The sequence below is a fragment of the Quercus robur genome, chromosome 3 (genome assembly GCF_932294415.1).
Source record: "Quercus robur chromosome 3, dhQueRobu3.1, whole genome shotgun sequence".
NCBI classification, from domain to species: domain Eukaryota; kingdom Viridiplantae; phylum Streptophyta; class Magnoliopsida; order Fagales; family Fagaceae; genus Quercus; species Quercus robur.
The window spans coordinates 37,450,611-37,470,776 of NC_065536.1; the positions used below are offsets into that span (position 1 = coordinate 37,450,611).

Consider the following 20,166-nt stretch of genomic DNA (forward strand, 5'->3'; position numbering starts at 1 on the left):
ACTATGATTAAAAAAAAAAAAAATATATATATATATATATATATATATAACTTGAACACAACTCAAAATATTTGGTTTTTGGACTAAGTACTTTAACCCTATAATATGAATAATTTTAACAAAATATAAAAATGGACAACAAGATTTTTGTATTCTTATTATATATAGATATTACCAAAAAGAAAAAAAAAAAAAGCATTTTCAATTATCAACCAGCAATCTCAACCCTATTGTTGACATTGTTTACTCAAAAAGTTCAACTAATTACGTGGTTATGAACCAGCAATCTCAACCCTATCGTTGACATTGTTTACTCAAAAAGTTCAACTAATTACGTGGAAGGAAATGTTTTTTTTTTCTTAAATTGCACGACAGGCTAAATCAATTTTTTATCAATTGAATGATACAGATTAAACAGCAAATTATATCCATTTACAATTGTTATATAAATCACGCAAGTGAAACAGGCTTTGATAAGATGACAATGCGAATGCATCTAACGTCCCTCGTAGCATGCTTATCTGTCTAAGCAAAGCATTCAAGCTAAAGCAAACACGTAATACTAAAAAATATATATATTTAAAAGAAAGAGATAAACTAGCCTTACGGTGAGCAAGACAGGAAATGACTAAATCCAACCAACCAAACCAAGTTCTGGATATATATACTCATATTATTTCAAATTATTAACCTTCTATTTTATTTTAGGTTGTCCAAAACTGAAGTTTTATTTTCAAAATTAATAAATAAAATTCGTGTCTTACCCTTTATTTATTTATTATTATTATTATTATTATTTTGTGGAGAAAAAACCATTTATTTAAAACAAAAAAAAAAACTCAATCCCAATATTTCTTTACAATTTAAATTAACGTACGTAGTTTTAGAAACTTTTAATGGATAGAAAATGCATTAAGCGATATTGTCTAGGAGTTTATAAACAGTGTTTAGGGACAGAGAGAGAAGGAGAGAAGTATTAGCGTACAGTAGCCAGTATGTGGCGTATAGGTACTGGCCGGTCTACTCTACATCTACAGCGATGAGTGGGACTGGGAATGGGAGGGGAGGGGAGGAGTTTGACCTTGATTCTCTCTCACTTTGCACACTTTCCCAAATCTCAACAAAATTTTACAAAACCAAAAACAGTTAATAGAATCGAGCAGAGACAGAAATTCAGGCGTTGGAGATTATTAGATTTGGTTCGAACAGACCAAAAAAAAAGAAAAAAAAAAATGCCATCTCAAATGATCCTACCCATAACAAACCTCCACCCTTCACATTCCTTATTGGAAAAACCAAATTCAACTTCTGATGATGATCCAATAACAACAACAACAACAACAAATAGTCTTCTTTTTGAGGATGAGAAAACCATTTCCATTAAGCCTCTTCTCCCTCGGACCTTAAGCTACACAAATAGTACTACTACTACTACTTCCGCCACCTACTACCAGCAGCGCCGCCGCCGGATCGCCAGTGAAAACTCTTTGTCTTCGCTCTCCTCTTCTTCCCCCGACCGCCGCAACTCCTTCGGCCACGACGTTGGCCATGCCGCCGCCGAGACCTTCTTGATCACCCGTTTGAGTTTGAAGCTCTTGAGATACCTTGGGTACAATCTTGCTTTTTATTTTGTTTTTTTGTTTATTGGCATTGGAATTGGAATTGGCCGTTGATTGCTTGGTTGTTTCAGTTTTTATTAGATTTAATGTGGAAAGTTGAATTCTTGTTCATATAGGTTGATTTCTTAAGTAAGAAGTTTAAGATCTTTGCATCTCAGAGAGAGCTTATTTGAATTCGTTTAGCTGGAGGAAATGGAGGGAAAATTAAATGATGCCAACCGTTAACAGAGAGTGCATATTATGTTTGTTGATCTGGACGGTTTTTTCTTTCCCAAAAAAAAAAGGTTTCTAGGTAATAAGAGCCGTGTTATCAAAATTGAAGATTCATTTGAGATGTGTTAGATGAGTCCTAACTAATTACAACATGTGTTGCAACCTAATTGAGCACATGACTGATTATTGGGGCCTTCCCACATGCAAAGGGGAATTTTGGCTTGGTCTTGGAATGAATCAAGGCATCTTGCTAAAAGAGTGCTAATTGGCACCTTCAGACATCCAATCAGGACTTTAGAGTGTTGATTGGATCTCTCTGTTTCTCGATTGGGCACTTAGGCTGACGGGATCGTTTTGACTTCATTTTGGGCTGCTGACTTTTGTTTGGGCTCCTGATGAATAACCTTTTGATTGTGGATAATTTTATTAAGAGGAATGTTTATCATGGTCAAATGGTGTTGTATGTGTAAGTGTAGCTATAAAACTGTGGATTGTCTATTGTTACATTGCTTATTTGCTAGTGCTCTGTGGTCCTTTGTATTTTCTGTTTTGGGATTCAGTGGCTGGTGCCAAATAAAGTGATTGATATCTACTTTTACTGGAACTGGAAAAGGGTTCTTGGTTCTCATAACAATAGTCTTATTTGGAACGTGAATACTCATTGCATTATGTGGACAATTTGGAGAGAGTTGAATAATCAGACTTTTGAAGGTGTTGAGAGATTTGCAATTGAGATTTTTTTTAAAAATATGATTTGCTGGATAGCTTGTAATTCCTAATTAGATTTGGTAGATCTCTTAAACCTTAGATTGTAGTTCTTTAGGAGGGCTTTAGTATTTGAGTTCTCTTTTTTTCAGATTTTTTTTATTACTTATAATTCTTTTTTACTGGTAAGTTACATATGCACCCAATGGGTCTTCAACCCATGATCTCATGCTCCATGTAAAACTTAGAAGTGGAGGAGCTGCTTGATGATCTATAGCTCTTTGGCAAGAAATTAAATCCTCTCTCTAGAACAGAACAGAACAAAAGAAGTAAAAGAAAAAAAGAAAAAAATGCATCTCAAATCCTACCCATATCCAACCACTCTTCACATTCCTCATTGGAACAACCAACAACTTTTAGCCTTGCCTTCCTAATGTTGGTCAAGGGAGTGTATGATCCAACAACAACCATTCTTCTTCTTTCTTCATTGTTTGCGGATGATAAAACCATTTCCATTAAGCCCATCTTCCTTGGACATTAACCTCACCATGACACCACCCCAACCACCAACACTAATTCCAGCTCCAGCACCTACTACCAGCAGCACCAGCGCCAGGTCGCCAGTGAAAACTCACTGTATTCACTTTCTGCTGGCAGCGACTGCCACCAGTCTTTTGACCACAATGTTTGGGCATGCTGCGGCTGAAATGATTTTGGTCATCTGTTTGAGTTTGAAGCTTCTGAGATACCTTGGGTACAATCTTCTAATTTCTTTAATTTGGTTGTTTCAAGTTTCTCACCATTACTTTGTTTTGTTATGGGGATGATTGCTCTCAAGGATACAGTTTTGTGATGTCTTTTGTATTTCAAGTGCTGTAGTTCCAAATAATTGTTCAGGTGACCATGGATGGAAAAACATTATAGTACTTTGTTCTTCTTTTTCCTCCCAAAAAAAAAAAAAAAAAAAATACTGTACATCTTGAAGAATTTGTCGTTTATTGGCATTGGTATTGGCTGTAATTGCATTTAAGGCAAACAAGAAGTAGCCTTTATATGTAAATATGTGAGGGAAGATTGATCATGAAGGTGTGAACATGTAGTGAGTACACAATTGAGACCGCACATTTGAAGTAGGTCTCTAAGAGGGATAGGAAAGGTGGAAAGAATATTGATAACGTTAGATGCCTTGCTTGTATTTGGAATGCGAATCCTCAGTGCATTATGTGAACAAGTGAATAGAGTTGAATAATTGAACCTTTGAAGGTGTTAATAGATCTACAATTTAGGTTTTTTTTTTTTTTTTTTTTTTTTTTTTTTGCACTTAGTTTGAATTTGTACTGTGATCGACTGATAGCTTGTGATTCCTTCTTAGATTTATAGATCTCTTAAACCTTAGATTGTAGTTCTTTAGGAGGCTCTAATATTTGAGTTCCCCTTTCTTCAAGAAAATTCTTTATTACTTGTCAAATTTTTTTTTTTTTTTGTCTGTGTAAGTTACGCACACAATGGATCTTGAGCCAATGACCTCACTTTCTACCTAGAACTTGTAAGTGTTGGAGGTGCTAGTATAGCTCACTGGAAAAAAAATGTATGAAGTAGGCTTTCTAAGAGGGATATCAGTAGAAAATCTATTATGTGTGGCTTTTAATGTGTAGGTCAGTTAATCATCCCAATCACATTTACATACTTGAAGTAGTTTCAACTCTAATTTATGATATTTGAAGTTATCCTGGATTTTGAAATTTCAATTATGTATGCTGTAATGTTTGTTTGAGATGCTTTTCTGGCCTATCCAAATAATTAGATGCTGCTAATCACTTAAATTTTATTCAGGGTAGGTTACAAATGGATTACAAGATTTCTGGCCCTTAGTTGTTATTCCTTTCTACTCTTCCCAGGTTTTTTTCAAGGTCTGTAACATTAATAATTCTGTTGCAAAAGTTTTATGCATACTCTTTACAGTATAAACATTGTACATATAATTGGTCATATACATAGTGTTGACCTATATATATATATATATTTGGCAAACCTTTGGTACAGTTCATTAGGTGTTGTACCTTAGGTTCCTTAATTAAATTCAACGAAGTGGTTGCATTGGCCAATAAACAATGGTTGAATTTAGTTATCCTTGGGGAAGATAACAATGATTATGCTGCATTGGCTAATGCAATTAGATGGTTAAATTTAAATGGGAAAGCTAAGGCACAGTACATAAGAAACTGTACCGATTTGCCCATATATATATGCTTATGACAAATTGTATGCTTGTCCTATCTAGTGGAGCATAACTACTCTGCTTGTCTTTTGCAGTTGGATATTACTATTTCTTCTCTAGTCAGGTCCGCAGAAGCATAGTTTATGGTGATCAACCAAGGAATAGGTAACTTAAAAATGAACTGGGCTGATTTATTGTGCATTTCGGTGCAATGAATTTTTTACACCCTGTTTAATTTTATGGATTTCATGACAACTGTTTAAATTTTGTTCTGCAGGCTGGATCTGTATCTCCCCAAAAATAATGATGGTCCAAAGCCAGTTATTGCATTTGTAACTGGTGGAGCCTGGATTATTGGGTGAGGGTTGTTTTTGCTGATAGTTGATATTTGTACTTGAAATGGGAAGTCTAATAAAATAATAATAATAATACTAGTAACAGAAGATTTTTTTTTTTTTTTTTTTTTTTTTTTTTTTTTTTTTTTTTTTTTTTTTTTTAAGTTTTGGGCATGTAGAAGCAACAGATAGAGGCATACAATAAAACTATAAATGTGACTGATATTGTACTTAAAATGGTAATTGATAAATAATAGCTTAAGCAGAAGATGAAAAAAAATAATAGTAATGGGTACAGTAGGTAGTTCTAATATCAGAAATATTTAAGTTGTAGGTTAGATATCAGAATCTAATTTTGTTTTGTTATTCATTCAATTACAAAAATTGGATCTAAGTTGATTAAAGGGTTGTCTTGTCAGATTTTGTTGATTTCTCAAATTTACATTCTTTTTTTCGTGCGTCATATGCATACTTCTCTGTGTCCTCAATATGTTTTCAGACTTCTTTTTGTTTTTTCATCTTTTTGGATGCAGTTACAAAGCATGGGGTTGTCTTTTAGGACAGCAGTTATCAGAAAGAGACATTATAGTGGCATGCATAGATTACAGGTGATATGATTTACTTTAAGCAACAGCATACTGTTGTACATAATAAATCTCATCTCATATTCTCATCTTGCCAATGAAAACTATGTTCCGGATGAAGTTATCTTATGAATCTATTGAGATTTGGGATTGTGTGTGATACTATCTTTATATGATATCAATCTGAAATGTTGTAAAATTCTATTGCCTCTTTGGGTTATTAATTGTTCATAATCTGTTGCTAACGTTACAAATAATAAATTATTATCTCATCTCATCTTACAAATCTTTGAAAGAGAATTGTATTTGAAAGACAATTATGTCAAGATAATTTACTACTTTTTCTCACCACCTTGACCCATGTTTTTGAAGGCCTGTTTTTGGGTCCTTGTAGCACCTTGTACCATAATTCAATTACTCCATACCTGCATTTTTTTGTTTCTGTTGTACAGAATCACCTTTTAGACAGTATTATTCTTTATTATTAGCACCAATAGGTGGCACCAGTACAAATATTAAATTAAGGTATCAATTTTTTTTCTAATCATGATCCTCAATAAATTACTCTATTTTTTTATGGTACCACAAATTTTTCTACATGCTTCAATGTGTTGAGCTACTTATTCAAGTTTGCAGGTAAGATATCCATCCTCTGATGTTTGTACGGTATCTAACTCTGGCCTCCCAAACATCTTATATTGGTTGATGATTGCCACTCATGTCTTTAGCATCCTTTCAGTAGCTCATATTTTGAATTATTTTGTAACCTGACAACCTCTAATCTTCATTATAATCAAATGATCTTTTTATAATTCACATTGCAATAGGAACTAGTCCATGTGTATCCGCAATAAATAATTTTTTTAAGAGACCCGCTTAAGGTCAGCAGAAGTGGCAGGTCGCAGGTTCAAGTATGAGAACCAACCTCTCCAAAACAAATTTTGGGTAGCGCTACCTTACCAAATCACCTATCCCAAAGTCCGAAAAAGTAAGAGTTTTGTGCACTGGATATGACTTGCTTAAGGTCAGACTTACTGAATTTGAAAAAAGAAAAAGAAAAAGAAATAATTGGTCGATGTGCTTTCTGAAGGGAAAGAATATTATGATATATTGGGACCATCCTTGTGTTCTTGTGATGATGGTGTTGCCTGCACATTGCACTTCCCTTTTATGTGTTCAAATGCTATACAAGGCACCAATTGACTGATTTTAACTTGCAGTTTCTATGTTTTGTTCTTCTCTGTTTATAGAAGTAGCTTTTGAAATTTTAAAATTTTAAAATTTATCGTTCTGTCTCATAATATGAGGCATGATTTTGTATATTCTTTTCATGGACAAGGACAAGTAATATGCTTGCATGATCATCTTTAGATCTTTGTTAAAATCCAAAGAATTACTTGTATGATACTTAAAGGGTAGCTTCACACATTACATGATTACTTCATTTGCTATTGTGATCATGGATGTAGCTTTGAAGAAGCCCTGATTTAATTTACATGAGGTTGATTCCTCCATGTGGGTGAATTCTTTGTAAGTGTATAACATGTATACACTTGTAATACTACTTCATACTAGTATGGGTCTTAATTGAAAACTCATGCAGGAATTTCCCTCAGGGAACCATGAGTGATATGGTAAAGGATGCTTCTCAAGGTATCTCATTTGTGTGCAACAATATTGCTGAATATGGAGGTGATCCTGATAGGTAATAATCACTTCACATTTTTCTATACATCTAAGCATGACTCCTGTTTTTGGGCAAGAGAGACCGGGGGGGGGGGGGGGGGGGGGGTGTAGTGGCAGTTGCTAATAGAGATGTTCTGCTCATGCTTTGTTTACGCAGGATTTATCTAATGGGACAGTCAGCTGGTGCCCATATTGCTGCTTGCACCCTCGTGGAGCAGGCAATTAATGAAGCTGGTGAAGGAGAGAGCACTTCTTGGAGTGTTTCCCAGATAAAGGCTTATTTTGGATTATCTGGAGGGTGGGTTTCTATTGCAGGTTTTTTTGAACCTTGCAGAATTCTTTCCTGTGTTTCAAGCACAGTAATCCAAGTAGATGCTTCTTGTTAGAATAATGGTAAATTTATCATTTCCTAACATCTTGAACAAGATGGTATTAAAGAAGGTGGTCTGAGTTCAAATTTAGGCTCCACTCTACATCCTGACATTTAAAAATTCCATGCCTTGGGTCTCACTTATTGAGGGAGAACTAGGCTCACATGTGAGGGACAGTTTTGGAATAATGGTTAAGTGATTCAATTCATCATTTCTTATTAGCTTAAACTTTGTGAACAAGTGGTAGTATATTACTTCAAATGATTATTAGAATATCTCACGTGGAGATTTTCTCTAATGATTCTTTGAATGTTGGGTTGATACAACCAGTAAAAAGCTCTAAAACAAACAAGATAACTATCAAAATAGTTAAAAATATGGCCTAGTTTCAATGTGGGACCTAATTGGCTTAGTTCATAGTCTACTTAGTTATTATTGAGTCTAGTATTATGTCTGCCCGAGTTTGAAAGTTGCTGGTTCAGTTTTAATTAGCTTATACTTAAGTAGGGGTAATTTAATTATTTCCAAATTTGTTGGAATGGGCTGCATTAGAGATCCATGAGTCTTATTTTAAGTTTTGGTCCTTTTGGAATCCTTTTTTTTTTTGATAGGTAAGAAACATGTATATTCAAAAAACTGCTAAATGCAAATTAGCACTAGCATATCATAAGTACAAGAAAAGACAGAGAAGCAAAAACATAAAAAAACACTAATTGCAGAGAAGAAGAGAGCTAAGGAATAAAGGAAGAGAATCACTAGATGTGAGTCTCCAAGCCCTAACCCAATCAAAAAGGGAACTAGAAAAGAGAGCAAGTAGTTGGTCATCGGATCTATTCAAATCCTCAAATGTCCGCCGATTGTGTTCCCTCCAAATATACCACATCAAACACAATGGAACTAAATTCCAAATGTGAGATGAATGTTTCCCCAATCAATTCTACTAGCCAAAAGGAAAATCCGACACCGTACATGAGAGGGGACCCATGAAATCCCAAAGGTTCTATAGGCAAAGCACCATAGCCGATAAACAATGCAACAACAAAATGATCTACTGCCTCCCCACAATGACACATAATACACCAATCAACGAAGTCAAAACCCTTAAGCCTCAAATTATCTCTTGTGAAAATCCTATCCCATGCCGCTGTCCAAACAAAGAAGGAGACATGCCAGGGTGCCTTAACCTTCCAAATACCCTTCAATGGAAATACAATGGAAGAAGAACTATGTAACTTATGATAATATGAGCAGATAGTAAAATTCCCGTTCTTTGTCAACTTTTATCTTATACAATCACCATCAGTCTCTAGAGGTAAAGATGCCAAGAATCGAAAGAAATCATCCACCACCTCTGCCTCCCAATGATTAGGACCTCGAATGAAACGAACATCCCAAGTTCTCCTATTCCCCGCTCCTTGACACATCAAAGATGATTCTACGGAAACTTCTTTGTTTGTAGCAAAATTGTACAAGACCGGAAAAGCCAAATGGAGAAGAAGATCTCCACACCACCTATTTGTCTAGAATTTCACTCTATCCCCCACCCCAACCTTAAACTGGACATTTTTGCTAAACACTTCCCATCCCATCCGAATACTTCTCCACAAACCACACCCATGAACACCCCTTCTCAACTTAGAAGTCCATCCCCCCGTTCTTCCCCAAATTTTAAAGCTACCACCCTCCTCCAAAGCCTATTCTCCTCGATCCCAAAACGCCAAAGCCACTTTCCAAGTAAGGCTTTATTGAAAGTGGTCAACTTCCTAATACCCAAACCGCCAATAGCAATAGGCATACACACCTTATCCCAAACCAACAAATGTGTCTTAGAGTTACCCCACAAGAAGTCGCTTTGCAGCTTCTTAATTTTGTTCGCCATGTGTAGGAATGGTGAAAAGAGATAAGAAATAAGTAGGGAGGCTAGATAGCGAGCTTTTAAGCAATGTCAGTCTGCCACCTTTTGACAAATACAACTTCTTCCATCCCGCTTTCTTTCAATTTTTTCCAATATAGGGTTCAAAATAGAGGGGGATTTGTGGGACGCCCCCAACAGCATACCAAGATAGTTCATTGGCAGGGCCCCAACTCTACAACCTAATATCTCTGCCAAAGCATGCACATTATTTACCTCTCCTATAGGAACCATTTCGCTCTTAGCAATGTTAACCTTCAAACCGGTCACAGCCTAAAAACAAAGAAGCAACAATCGAACATGTAGGATTTGCTCCACCGCTGCCTCACAAAACAAAATAGTATCATCTGCAAATAACAAATGCGAAACACATTCCCCTCTGCCCCTCTTGCCTTTTGCCCTAAAGCCACTAAGTAGTCCTACCCCTTCCATTCTCTTCACTATCCTACTAAACACTTCCATTATAACTAAAAATAACATGGGAGACAGCAGATCCCCTTGTCTCAAACCTTTAGAGCTACCAAAAAAATTAGCCGGACACCCATTGATTAACACAGAAAACTGCACTATAGAGATACAAGTTCGAATCCAGCTGCACCATTTCTCCTCAAAGCCCATTTTCTTCAACAACTTCAGAAGTGCCTCTCAATTCACATTGTCATATGCTTTCTCAATATCTAACTTACAGATCACCCCAGGAATCTTACTCTTCGTTTGGCTGTCAACATTCATTGGCAATGAGAACTGAATCAAGGATTTGTCTACCTCCCACGAAACTATTCTAAGATTCAGATATCAGTTGATCTAACACCACTTTCAATCGATTTGCCAAAACCTTGGCTAAGATCTTATACATGCTCCCCACCAAACTAATAGGTCTGAAATCTCGAATGTTAGAGGCATCATTCTTCTTAGGGATTAAAACTATAAAGGTAGCATTAAGAGATTTCTCAAACTTACAGTGCTGATAGAACTCTTCAAAAACTGCTAAAACATCTCTTTTTACAACTCTCCAGCAATGATGGAAAAAGGCCATAGAAGAGCCATCTGGACCTGGAGCTTTATTCCCTTCCATATCTCTAACCACTGATATAATCTCGTCCTTCTCAAGCCTCCTTTCCATCCAGCCCCTCTCCAACTCCCCAATTTGATCAAACTCTAGACCTTCCTCAAAAGGTCTCCACTCTTCAGACTCTTGATACAGAGTTTTATAAAATTGAACTACTTGAGCGGCCACATCTGCTTCTTCCTCATAAATCACCTCATCCACTTCTAAGAAACTCAGATGGTTATACCTTCTCTGGGAGTTAGCCATCTTGTGGAAGAACTTAGTATTATTATCACCCTCCTTAATGCACAACATCCTCGATTTCTGTCTCCATGAGATCTCCTCTAGAGAAAGAAGATGCTTTATTTGCGATCTCACTTCATTTCTCTCATTCATCTCTATTTCAGTGAGTCCAAGAACCCCATCCTTAGCATCTAGTAACTCTAACGCCCTCAATAATTCTTTCTTCTTGCGACCAACATAGCCAAATTCTTGGCGATTCCGCTGAATAATGTCTTCTTTCAAAGCTTTCAATTTTTTAGCAAACACATAACTAGGTGTACCCGAAAAAGAATGGCGATTCTACCATGAATCAACTCTATCAACAAACCCATCCATTTTCAACCACATTCTCAAACCAAAAGGGACTTTTCCCCTTCGCCATACCCCCTGCCTCCAAGAGAATTGGGAAATGATCTGAAATAGGTCGTGGTAGAATCGATTGGATCACATCTGGAAAGTGTTGCTCCCAGTCATGCGACACCAGAGCTCTATCAATCCTAGACATGGATGGCTGGTTAGTACCACTAGACCATGTATAACTCCCTCCCTCCAAAGGCAAATCTATCAAGTTTAGGTCCTCGATAAATTCAGAAAACTTTTCCATAGTTGAAGTAAGCTGAGATCCACCCCTCTGTTCACTAGGAAAACGAACATTAAAATCCCCAAAACAGCACTAGGGAACATTCCAGTATTGCTGAATACCAACCAACTCTTCGCACATATAACCCCTCATATTGTTGTCATTTGGGCCATACACCCCTGAACATGCCCAAATAAAACCATCCTCCACCCCTTTCCATTGACCGACATTGAGAACGAACCCACCAGAACCTCTAACTTTTCTAAAACCCTTCTATCCCACATAATCAAGACTCCCCCAGCCATCTGATCAGCATCTAGAACCGTCCAATCCACATACAGACAACTCCACAAGCTGAAAACCATCTATCTATCCATGCCATCAAGCTTTGTTTCTTGAAGGCAAATAACATCACACTTCCACTCAAATTTCTAACTACCAAATGTTTCTGGGAGTCGTTCAATCAACATTCCATGAAATCATTTTCAACTTCATTAATACTTTTAATTCCCCACTGCTTCTACTACTGCACTACCAACACCCTATCGCCCATCATAATTCACCGAGGAAATTAAATTCCTCAACTCTCTTTTCTCTTTACCTGTTGAGGAGGCTGCCTTTTGATTAACCGCTACTTTCTTCCGTTGTTCCTTAACTACCTCCATCTCCCTTTCTAGCCTTTGAAGATAGTCAATGCACAGCCTCTCATGATGGTTTACAGAAAGCCCAACCACTTTATTAAAACCTGGGATCCTATGCTTCACCCAACTTGAGACATCCAACCTACCACCAAGACCTAACACCTTAGTATCCTTGTGCATTTCCATCGACAGGTCCAGCCCCAGAGGAGCAATAGTAGATAGCGGATTACATTCTGTCAGACTCTCCTCACCCAAAATAGCTACTTCTGAGATAGCCCTTCCCTTCTCCAACGAGACCCCCAAATCAGATAAGCCACAAACTGACTTTGATTCGATCAATGCTAAATTGGGCTAATCAGTCTCAATAACATCTATCTGCCTGGTGCACTCGTCATCCACCCCCTAAAACAAATGCACACTACTCCCACTTCCAGCTTTATCCACACAATATACACCAAAATCCACCAACCCAACATCCATCATTCTATGAAGGGTTGCTGCCAAGAAAAAACCCATAGAAATTGGCATATCTACCCTGTCGGCCTTACCCAGAGGCATTACAGAGTCATCGGAGCTAACCCTAGCACTATCCAACACCATCTGAGTCACTGTGTGGCCTTTGGAGCTAAACCCATCAGAAGAATTACATCTAATCTCCATCGAATCCATCCCAAGGCAAACAGAACTATTCCCAGCCACCATCTGAGGCATCTGAGGCACCACGAATCCGTCGGTATAGAACCCATCCAAGGAGCTACAAACAGCCTCTGTTCAACCCACTGTGAGACTATTGGAGCTGGTCCCAAACAAGCAACGATGTTGAACAACCATCGGGGTCTCAGCTTGTCGATTTGCCACCACTTCAGTGAGCATCGAGGACTTGGGTTTGTTTGAGAAAGCTCCTGCCATTGACGCTGAGTGGGTCAAGGGTGTCAGATTGGCCTTGGTAGATGGTTCGCCCATTACATGAGAGCTTGGGCTTGAGAAGTTTGCTACTGACAGCTGAGTAGCTCCCAAACCAGGTTGGGCCAACTTGGGTTTCAGACTTAAGCCCACAGTTGGCAATTTATAACTTGTTTCCCGTGGAGCCCACTTAAAATTTGAGCCCACCACAGGATGTAAGTGATCCCGTGATCCACTAGAGGGACCCCCCACGTGCTCCCTCTGATTGACCCATTTGGAACTCCTCAATCCACCTTTATACACAACAGGATTAGTATGAACCCATGACCCTCTTGAAGGACCCACCACATGCTCCCTCTGATTCCTTTTCACCCAAATAGAACTGCTTAGGCCACCTTTATAAGAGTTCCAAACAACACGCCTTTTTCCTTCCCCATTCACCTCTATAGTCAAGCCTACTCCTGTCCAGTCAAACTTCCTCAAATCACGTTTTTTTCCATAAACATGTATATTCCAATTTGAATTGAATTTCAATAGAGATCTTCTCTTATTTCCTACCGGATTTTTCTCTCCAAAATTAAATTCCTCATTAATGCACCGAGAACCCACATCTCTTCCACCTAGAGACGTCGGACCTGGTATGCTCACCAGTGTACCGCTCAACATCCTTTGTTCAATTACTGGGTGCTGCTTCCCACGCACCATATCGGCATAAGTTTTGAATGGTTGAACCCCTAAGTTGTCCTTATGAAGCTGAGCTACAAATATCGATTGCCCAGACCCACCATTCACATAGTTTTCAAGTTTCAGCATCTTCCTTAACTCTAACCCAAAAACCCTCCATCCATTCTTTGCTCTGCCTTCAGGTATAATAATGGACCTCCTAGACCCGCCAATTTTAAATTCAGTCAAAAGGAGGAACAGGCCAACAGAGTTTGAGCTCCGTTGGAGGGTGTAGGCTAAATCACCTTCCCTGATCTTATAAAAATCCTTCGGTTTGATCCCAACGGCAATCTGTTCTATACTCTTCATTAGCCATTGTGCCACATTCTTACCCATGAAGACCGACTTCATGAGGTACCTACTTCTTTCAAAGACCCTTAAAGAAAAATACCGTCCCTCTTCCTCTACCACCAGTTGAAAAAATTTGAATTTAATACAAAAATTGCGAACACCACTCATAATGGCTACAGCAGGTTTTGCTTGATATATATATATCATCCTTTTTTGTTTTGTTTTGTTTTTTAATCTTTTCCTAGTTAGTTTAATAGTTCTTTGTTTTTGTTTGGGATTCCAAGTATTTGTTGGAAAATAATTAGGAGTAGCTTATATAAAGAATTTATTGGGTTCTTCCTAAGTATGATAGACTTGGGTTTGTCTTATTTTTCCACCCTCATTAAATTCACTGTTTTAACACCAAACAACCATCTCCTTTAAGATTCGATCTTTTTATGACCTAACCATCTCTAAATCCTTAAACAGTAAACCCTATTGAAGAATCCTTCCAGAGCCTATCAATTCATCAAAAAAAAAAAAAAAAAAAAAAAACCAAAAAAGAAGAATCCTTCAAGAACCTATCAAGAAACCTCTTTTTTTTTTTTTATAGGTAATAAAAGAACTATTATTAATAAATAAAAGATGAATAATACAAGATGTTCATGATGATGAACAATAAGAAACAGAAGAAACAAACAGCCAAACAAAGAAGAGGGAAATCAAATAGAAAAACTAAGGGAAGACAAAAACTCTGGAAGAGACGAAGACTCAGTAAAACCCCAACAACGAGACCACTCAAAAAGACTACGATGGCTTAAAACCTTCAACTCATCCAACGTCTTCTCCTTGTTCTCAAAGGAGCGACGATTCTGTTCCAACCAAACAGTCCACATTATGCACCCTGGAATCAAATTCCAAATATTCGAGTTGTGCTTCCCGAGCCACTGATGCCAACAAGACAACAATCCCGCCACCGATCCTGGCATAACCCAATGAATACCATAAGCTTGAAGCATGAAGGTCCATAAGGTATGAGTAACAGGACAGTGAAGGAGGAGATGGTCAACCGACTCCCCATCACAACAACACATACAACACCAATTTGTCAAAATGCGACCCCTAAGCTTGAGATTATCCAACGTGAGAATCCGATCGTGAGCAGCTGTCCATAGGAAGAAGGCCACTCGCTTAGGAATCTTAGGTTTCCAAACACCCTTCAAAGGAAACTAAGAGTTCGAATTACCCTGAATTGCATGGTAATACGATCGGGTGTCAAATTTACCATTACCTTTGAGCCGCCAACAAAGAGAATCTCTCCTAACTCCCCGAGGAATACGCGATTGGATAAACTGAAGTAGGGAAAAAGATGCAGGAAGTTCCCAATCTTCGAAAGCTCTGTGAAATCTTAAATCCCACACTCTAATAGTGCCTCCTTCCAGAAGCCACAAAACCTCAGAGATGCAAGCGTCCTTGGCAGTTGAACAGACAAAGAGTTCAGGGTATAGATCTTTTAGGGAATTATCCCCAATCCACCTATCGTGCCAGAAGCGGATACGGGTGCCATCACCCACTACAAAAGACAGATGCTTAGAAAAACTCTCCCATCCTTCCTAAATGCTTCTCCAAAGGCCACATCCATGAGTCCTGCACACTTTCGTACACCACCCCCCTTGACGCTCACCATATTTTGTGGAGATAACTCTCTGCCAAAGATGGGTAACTTCATGACCAAAACGCCACAACCATTTCCCTAATAAAGCTTGATTAAACAACGCCACACTTCTTATCCCCAACCCCCCCAATTCAACCGGTAAACACACCTTTTTTCCAAGCCACCAAAGGGTATTTGAAGTTCCCCTCAGAAGTCCCCCAAAGAAAATTCCTCTGAATACTTTCCATTCTAGCAGCCACTGCTTTAGGAATAGTGAAGAGAGATAAAAAATACGTAGGAAGGCTAGAGAGAGTACTCTTAAGTAAAGTGAGTCTACCACCCTTAGATAAATAGAGTCGCTTCCACCTTGAAAGTTTCTTCTCTATCTTCTCCAAGATAGGATTCCAAATCGAAGCAGTCTTAAAAGAAGTTCCCAAAGGCATCCCCAAGTATTTCATAGGCAAACTCCCCACTCTACAATGCAGAATACTAGCCAGTGCAACTAGATTATTCACCTCCCCAATAGGGACAATCTCACTTTTCCCAACATTGACCTTCAATCCTGTAAAAGCCTGAAAACAAGACAGTGCCAACCCTATCAAGAAACCTCATTTAGTGCTGGGTTTAGTAAAGGTCCTGCATCAAATTAGTATCATAGCTCTCCACTGATTCTGTCCTGCTTGGTTCTTGCAGTGATTCCATGCAGTATTCAAATGTGAATTTTTTATCATCAGATCATTCTGGCCTAGTTTTTTTTTTTTTTTTTTCTTCTTCTGAAGTGTTTCTTCTAAAGTGTAAGGATTAGATCAGAACTGCAGATGTTTTTATATGTGATGAAAATTTTATTCAAATTGAAATGAATTAATGCATATGATGATCATAATACATTCCCTTCCTCTCTGCAAGTTACAATCCAATATTCCAAAAAGCAATGAAACCTGAAAAGGAATCACAATGTCAATTTCCCAAAGGTTGATATCAGAAATGCATAATTTGACTGTGATCTTGGGGTGTTAGGGTGAATTAACATGGTTGACTTTGTCTTTCCCTAAGCTTGCCACTATGTTTTAACAATAGTTTCTAATTTGTTGGTATCCAACTATAAGTGACGTAAGTTGTAGTTTATAATTGGAAAAAAAAAAATTGATATGCTTATACTTAAATCATTTAAACGTGGATGTACTTTTTTAATTACCAGTAAGCAAAAAGCACAGAAATAAATAGTGGTCTTGTTCTAGTTATGAAATCATTCTTGGCACCTGCTGTTTTTTTCAAGCATTTTGTACCTTATTTTTCTTATATTTGCAAATAAAAGATGCATTCATCTTACATTCCTTGTAATGTCCACAAACAGGTACAATTTGTTTAAACTAGTAGACTATTTCCATAGTCGAGGCCTGTACCGTTCCATCTTTTTAAGGTACCTTCCCTCTTCTTTGAATTGATCACTTGAATTTTTTTTCCTTTTTTCACTTATTGAGTTATTGTTGAAGATGAAATATTTATTTGCTTAATACCTTAATCTTTACCAGTCACTTTTTTGACCTGATTGCTTGAAAATGTCATACAGCATAATGGAAGGAGAAAAATCCCTGGAACGATTCTCTCCTGAAGTAGTGGTCCAGAACCCAAACATTAGAAATGCTGTTTCCCTCTTACCACCAATTATTTTATTTCATGGTACTGCAGATTATTCCATACCTTCCGATGCCAGGTCTGAGTCTGCTCTGGATTGAACTCTGTGATTTCCTTTAATTACTATTAAATCAAATATTGCATGAGGTTCGTTGGAATTTTTAGATAAATTTTTATAACTGGTATTCTTGTTTCAAAGTAACATAAATAAGCAGTTTTGCTAACTGTAGTGTTAATTTCCACTTACATCTTTCAATGTAATTAATATAAGGAGTTCATTGGTGATATTTGTGTTTTTTGCATATGCATAGATAAACTTACAAAGATATATCTGAACCATAGGTTTGATGCTTCATATACATACATATATATATATATATATATGGCCTTTTTGGTTTTAATTTCTATTGTTGGTTTTGAAGTGGTTATTGCATTTTTGGTGTAAGTTTCCACTTACATCTTCTAGCTCACTGTAGGTGCCATTGTGAGTGTATGATAGAGAGAGATTGGTGAGGGTATGCTTGGATTTTGTGGGGGGTTTGGTCAATTAAGTTTGTGTGTGATTGAGGAAAATGGGTGTAATGACCCAAGAAAAAGCACTAGCCACATTTATGTTATACCCTAAAAGGAGTAGTCTAGTCACAATTGAGACCCCTTGTTGGTGTTTATAAAATCTAGATCAATCAAGAATATGCCTGATGTAGGAGTCAGCACACATCCACACAACATAAATCAATATCAAAATTAATCCGGGGCATCACAATGGGTCTTTGGCTGGTAATGGATAGGTTCTTGTTGGTTTTGCATGTGAGTGGTGTTAGGGTTTGGTCAAGGTATTTTAGGGTCGTCTATAGACATGGCAAATAGGTTGGGTCAAGTCTAGTCGACCCATATTTCTTCACATTAATTTAAAAAAAAAATAAAAGATGGATTTAAATACATGTGCCTATATTATCTTTTAGAGATAAACATTGTATCCGAACTTTAGAAGACAAAAAGAAAAAAGGAAAAAGAAAAAAAAACCCTTTCACTCATCATTGCAAAGCCTACAACATGTACATAAATACAAGCACTCTTTACCGATGAAGAACATCACCTCTTATCAAATTCCAAAATATTACATATAAAATCTTTATTTGAAATCTGAAGGGATCAATCCCAATTCTAGCACCATTTTTTATTTATTTATTTATTTTTTTTCCTTTTTGACAGGTTAGAAAAAGTATTATTAAAGGACCACTTAATGCAAAAAACATAAAGCAGCCTAAGATTACAAAAATAAAAATAAAAACGAAAACTACATACATTAAAGAAGCAAATCTACAAACATCGGGAGAGATTCACTAGATGTGAGTCCCCAAACCCAAGACCAATCAAACAAGGTGCCAACAAAGGAGGCAAGCAGCTGATTTTCTATACTCTCCACATCCTCAAAAGTACGACTATTGCACTCCCTCCAAATACACCACATCAAACATAACGAAATCAACTTCCAAATGCTACCTAATCAATATCTACCATGTTACCTAATCATAAACTTTTGCATCTAGCAATGTCATACTCACCTAGATTCTGAATGGTAGCAAAAAGACATAATGTATAGCAATTTGAGTGAGCAGTGAACCACTACAAATCAGTTTTACCTGATAAAACAATGCAACCACCACAGTAGGCCTTCTAAAATTACCTAATTGAGATACCAAGTTTGAACTGTGTTTGGGCTCTAATTATCATCATCTTTTGTGCAGTACAAGTTTTACTGAAACTCTTCAAAGAGTTGGGGTGAAAGCTGAATCAATTTTGTTTGAAGGAAAAACTCACACTGATTTGTTTCTTCAGGTAAGGGGAAACTTAATTTGTTGCCTTTAGTTTGTTTTGTCAATATGTTGCTTTTGTGGATTGGAGAAATCTCTGGAGTTGTCATCTTTTTGTGTCTATTTGGAGTGATCCTTTCAATTGACTACGACTCTCTTGATTGGAGGATAGTTTCTGCTACAGTTTTTTTTGAATCTATCTCATCCTGGTCTAATGGTCTTTTTGCATAACCATTCGATTTTCATTCAATGTAACATTGAAATTGCTTCACATGCTTTGTTTGTTCCTGCTTATTTAAGAAACTGGTTAAAAGATCTTGTTGTCCCCTCATCTATCTTTGTCATGCATATTTAGATAATTGTGAAAAACAAACAGAAACTTGATCAGTTTAGTTATATTTGTCGACATGTCATTCAGGATCCAATGAGAGGTGGTAGAGACGAGATGTTTGAAGATTTAGTAGGTATCATTCATGCTGGTGATGCTGATGCCATTGCCAAAGATGCAGTGGCTCCTCCAAGAAGACGCCTTGTACCTGAATTTATGTTGCAGTTGGCTCGAAGAGTTAGTCCATTTTAGCTATTTTTTATCCCTAAACTGTTAAATGAAGAACCCATTTTTTTGTTGATATGTACATATACTGCAGTGGTTATTGTATTTGGGTTACTGCAGTGGTTATTCTCCATCTCCCTTTTTTTTATTTGCAGTTGTTATGAGGTTTGTTCTTTTTCTTTATAATACTCATTGAGAGAAACAGCGTTTACACAATCATGGTTTTTTTTAAACTACAAATGCAGTGGGATGTTTTAATGAGTTGTGGGTATTGGATCTCTGGTATCTTAAAACTGTCCATCTTAGGGTTCCTTTGCCCGCAAGGCCGCCCCTAGGCCTAGGCCATTTCGGCTGTGCTCTAGGGCCCCCTAATATAGAAAGGCCCCAAAATATAGGGACAAAAATGTGTTTTATTTTTTA

General features: G+C 37.3%; 1 protein-coding gene across 1 annotated transcript; it reads left to right on the forward strand.

The window, feature by feature from the left end:
- Nucleotides 1-938: 938 nt before the first annotated feature.
- On the forward strand, nucleotides 939-20,007 carry LOC126717956 (isoprenylcysteine alpha-carbonyl methylesterase ICME). Its single transcript, XM_050419961.1, has 11 exons — nucleotides 939-1,609; nucleotides 4,371-4,447; nucleotides 4,851-4,920; nucleotides 5,033-5,113; nucleotides 5,624-5,698; nucleotides 7,278-7,379; nucleotides 7,518-7,658; nucleotides 17,099-17,164; nucleotides 17,315-17,458; nucleotides 19,128-19,218; nucleotides 19,612-20,007. The coding sequence occupies exons 1-11, from the start codon at nucleotides 1,056-1,058 to the stop codon at nucleotides 19,771-19,773; spliced, it is 1,563 nt and encodes a 520-aa protein (XP_050275918.1). The 5' UTR covers nucleotides 939-1,055; the 3' UTR covers nucleotides 19,774-20,007.
- The last annotated feature ends 159 nt before the right edge of the window (nucleotides 20,008-20,166 follow it).

Excerpts from the sequence above, each read along its gene's own strand:
- LOC126717956 (XM_050419961.1), top strand. The coding sequence starts at position 1,056 with ATGGGAGGGGAGGGGAGGAGTTTGACCTTGATTCTCTCTCACTTTGCA. Across the intron at positions 4,448-4,850 it reads CTTCCCAGGTTTTTTTCAAG|TTGGATATTACTATTTCTTC; the intron begins GTCTGTAACATT and ends TGTCTTTTGCAG. Across the intron at positions 19,219-19,611 it reads ACACTGATTTGTTTCTTCAG|GATCCAATGAGAGGTGGTAG; the intron begins GTAAGGGGAAAC and ends CATGTCATTCAG.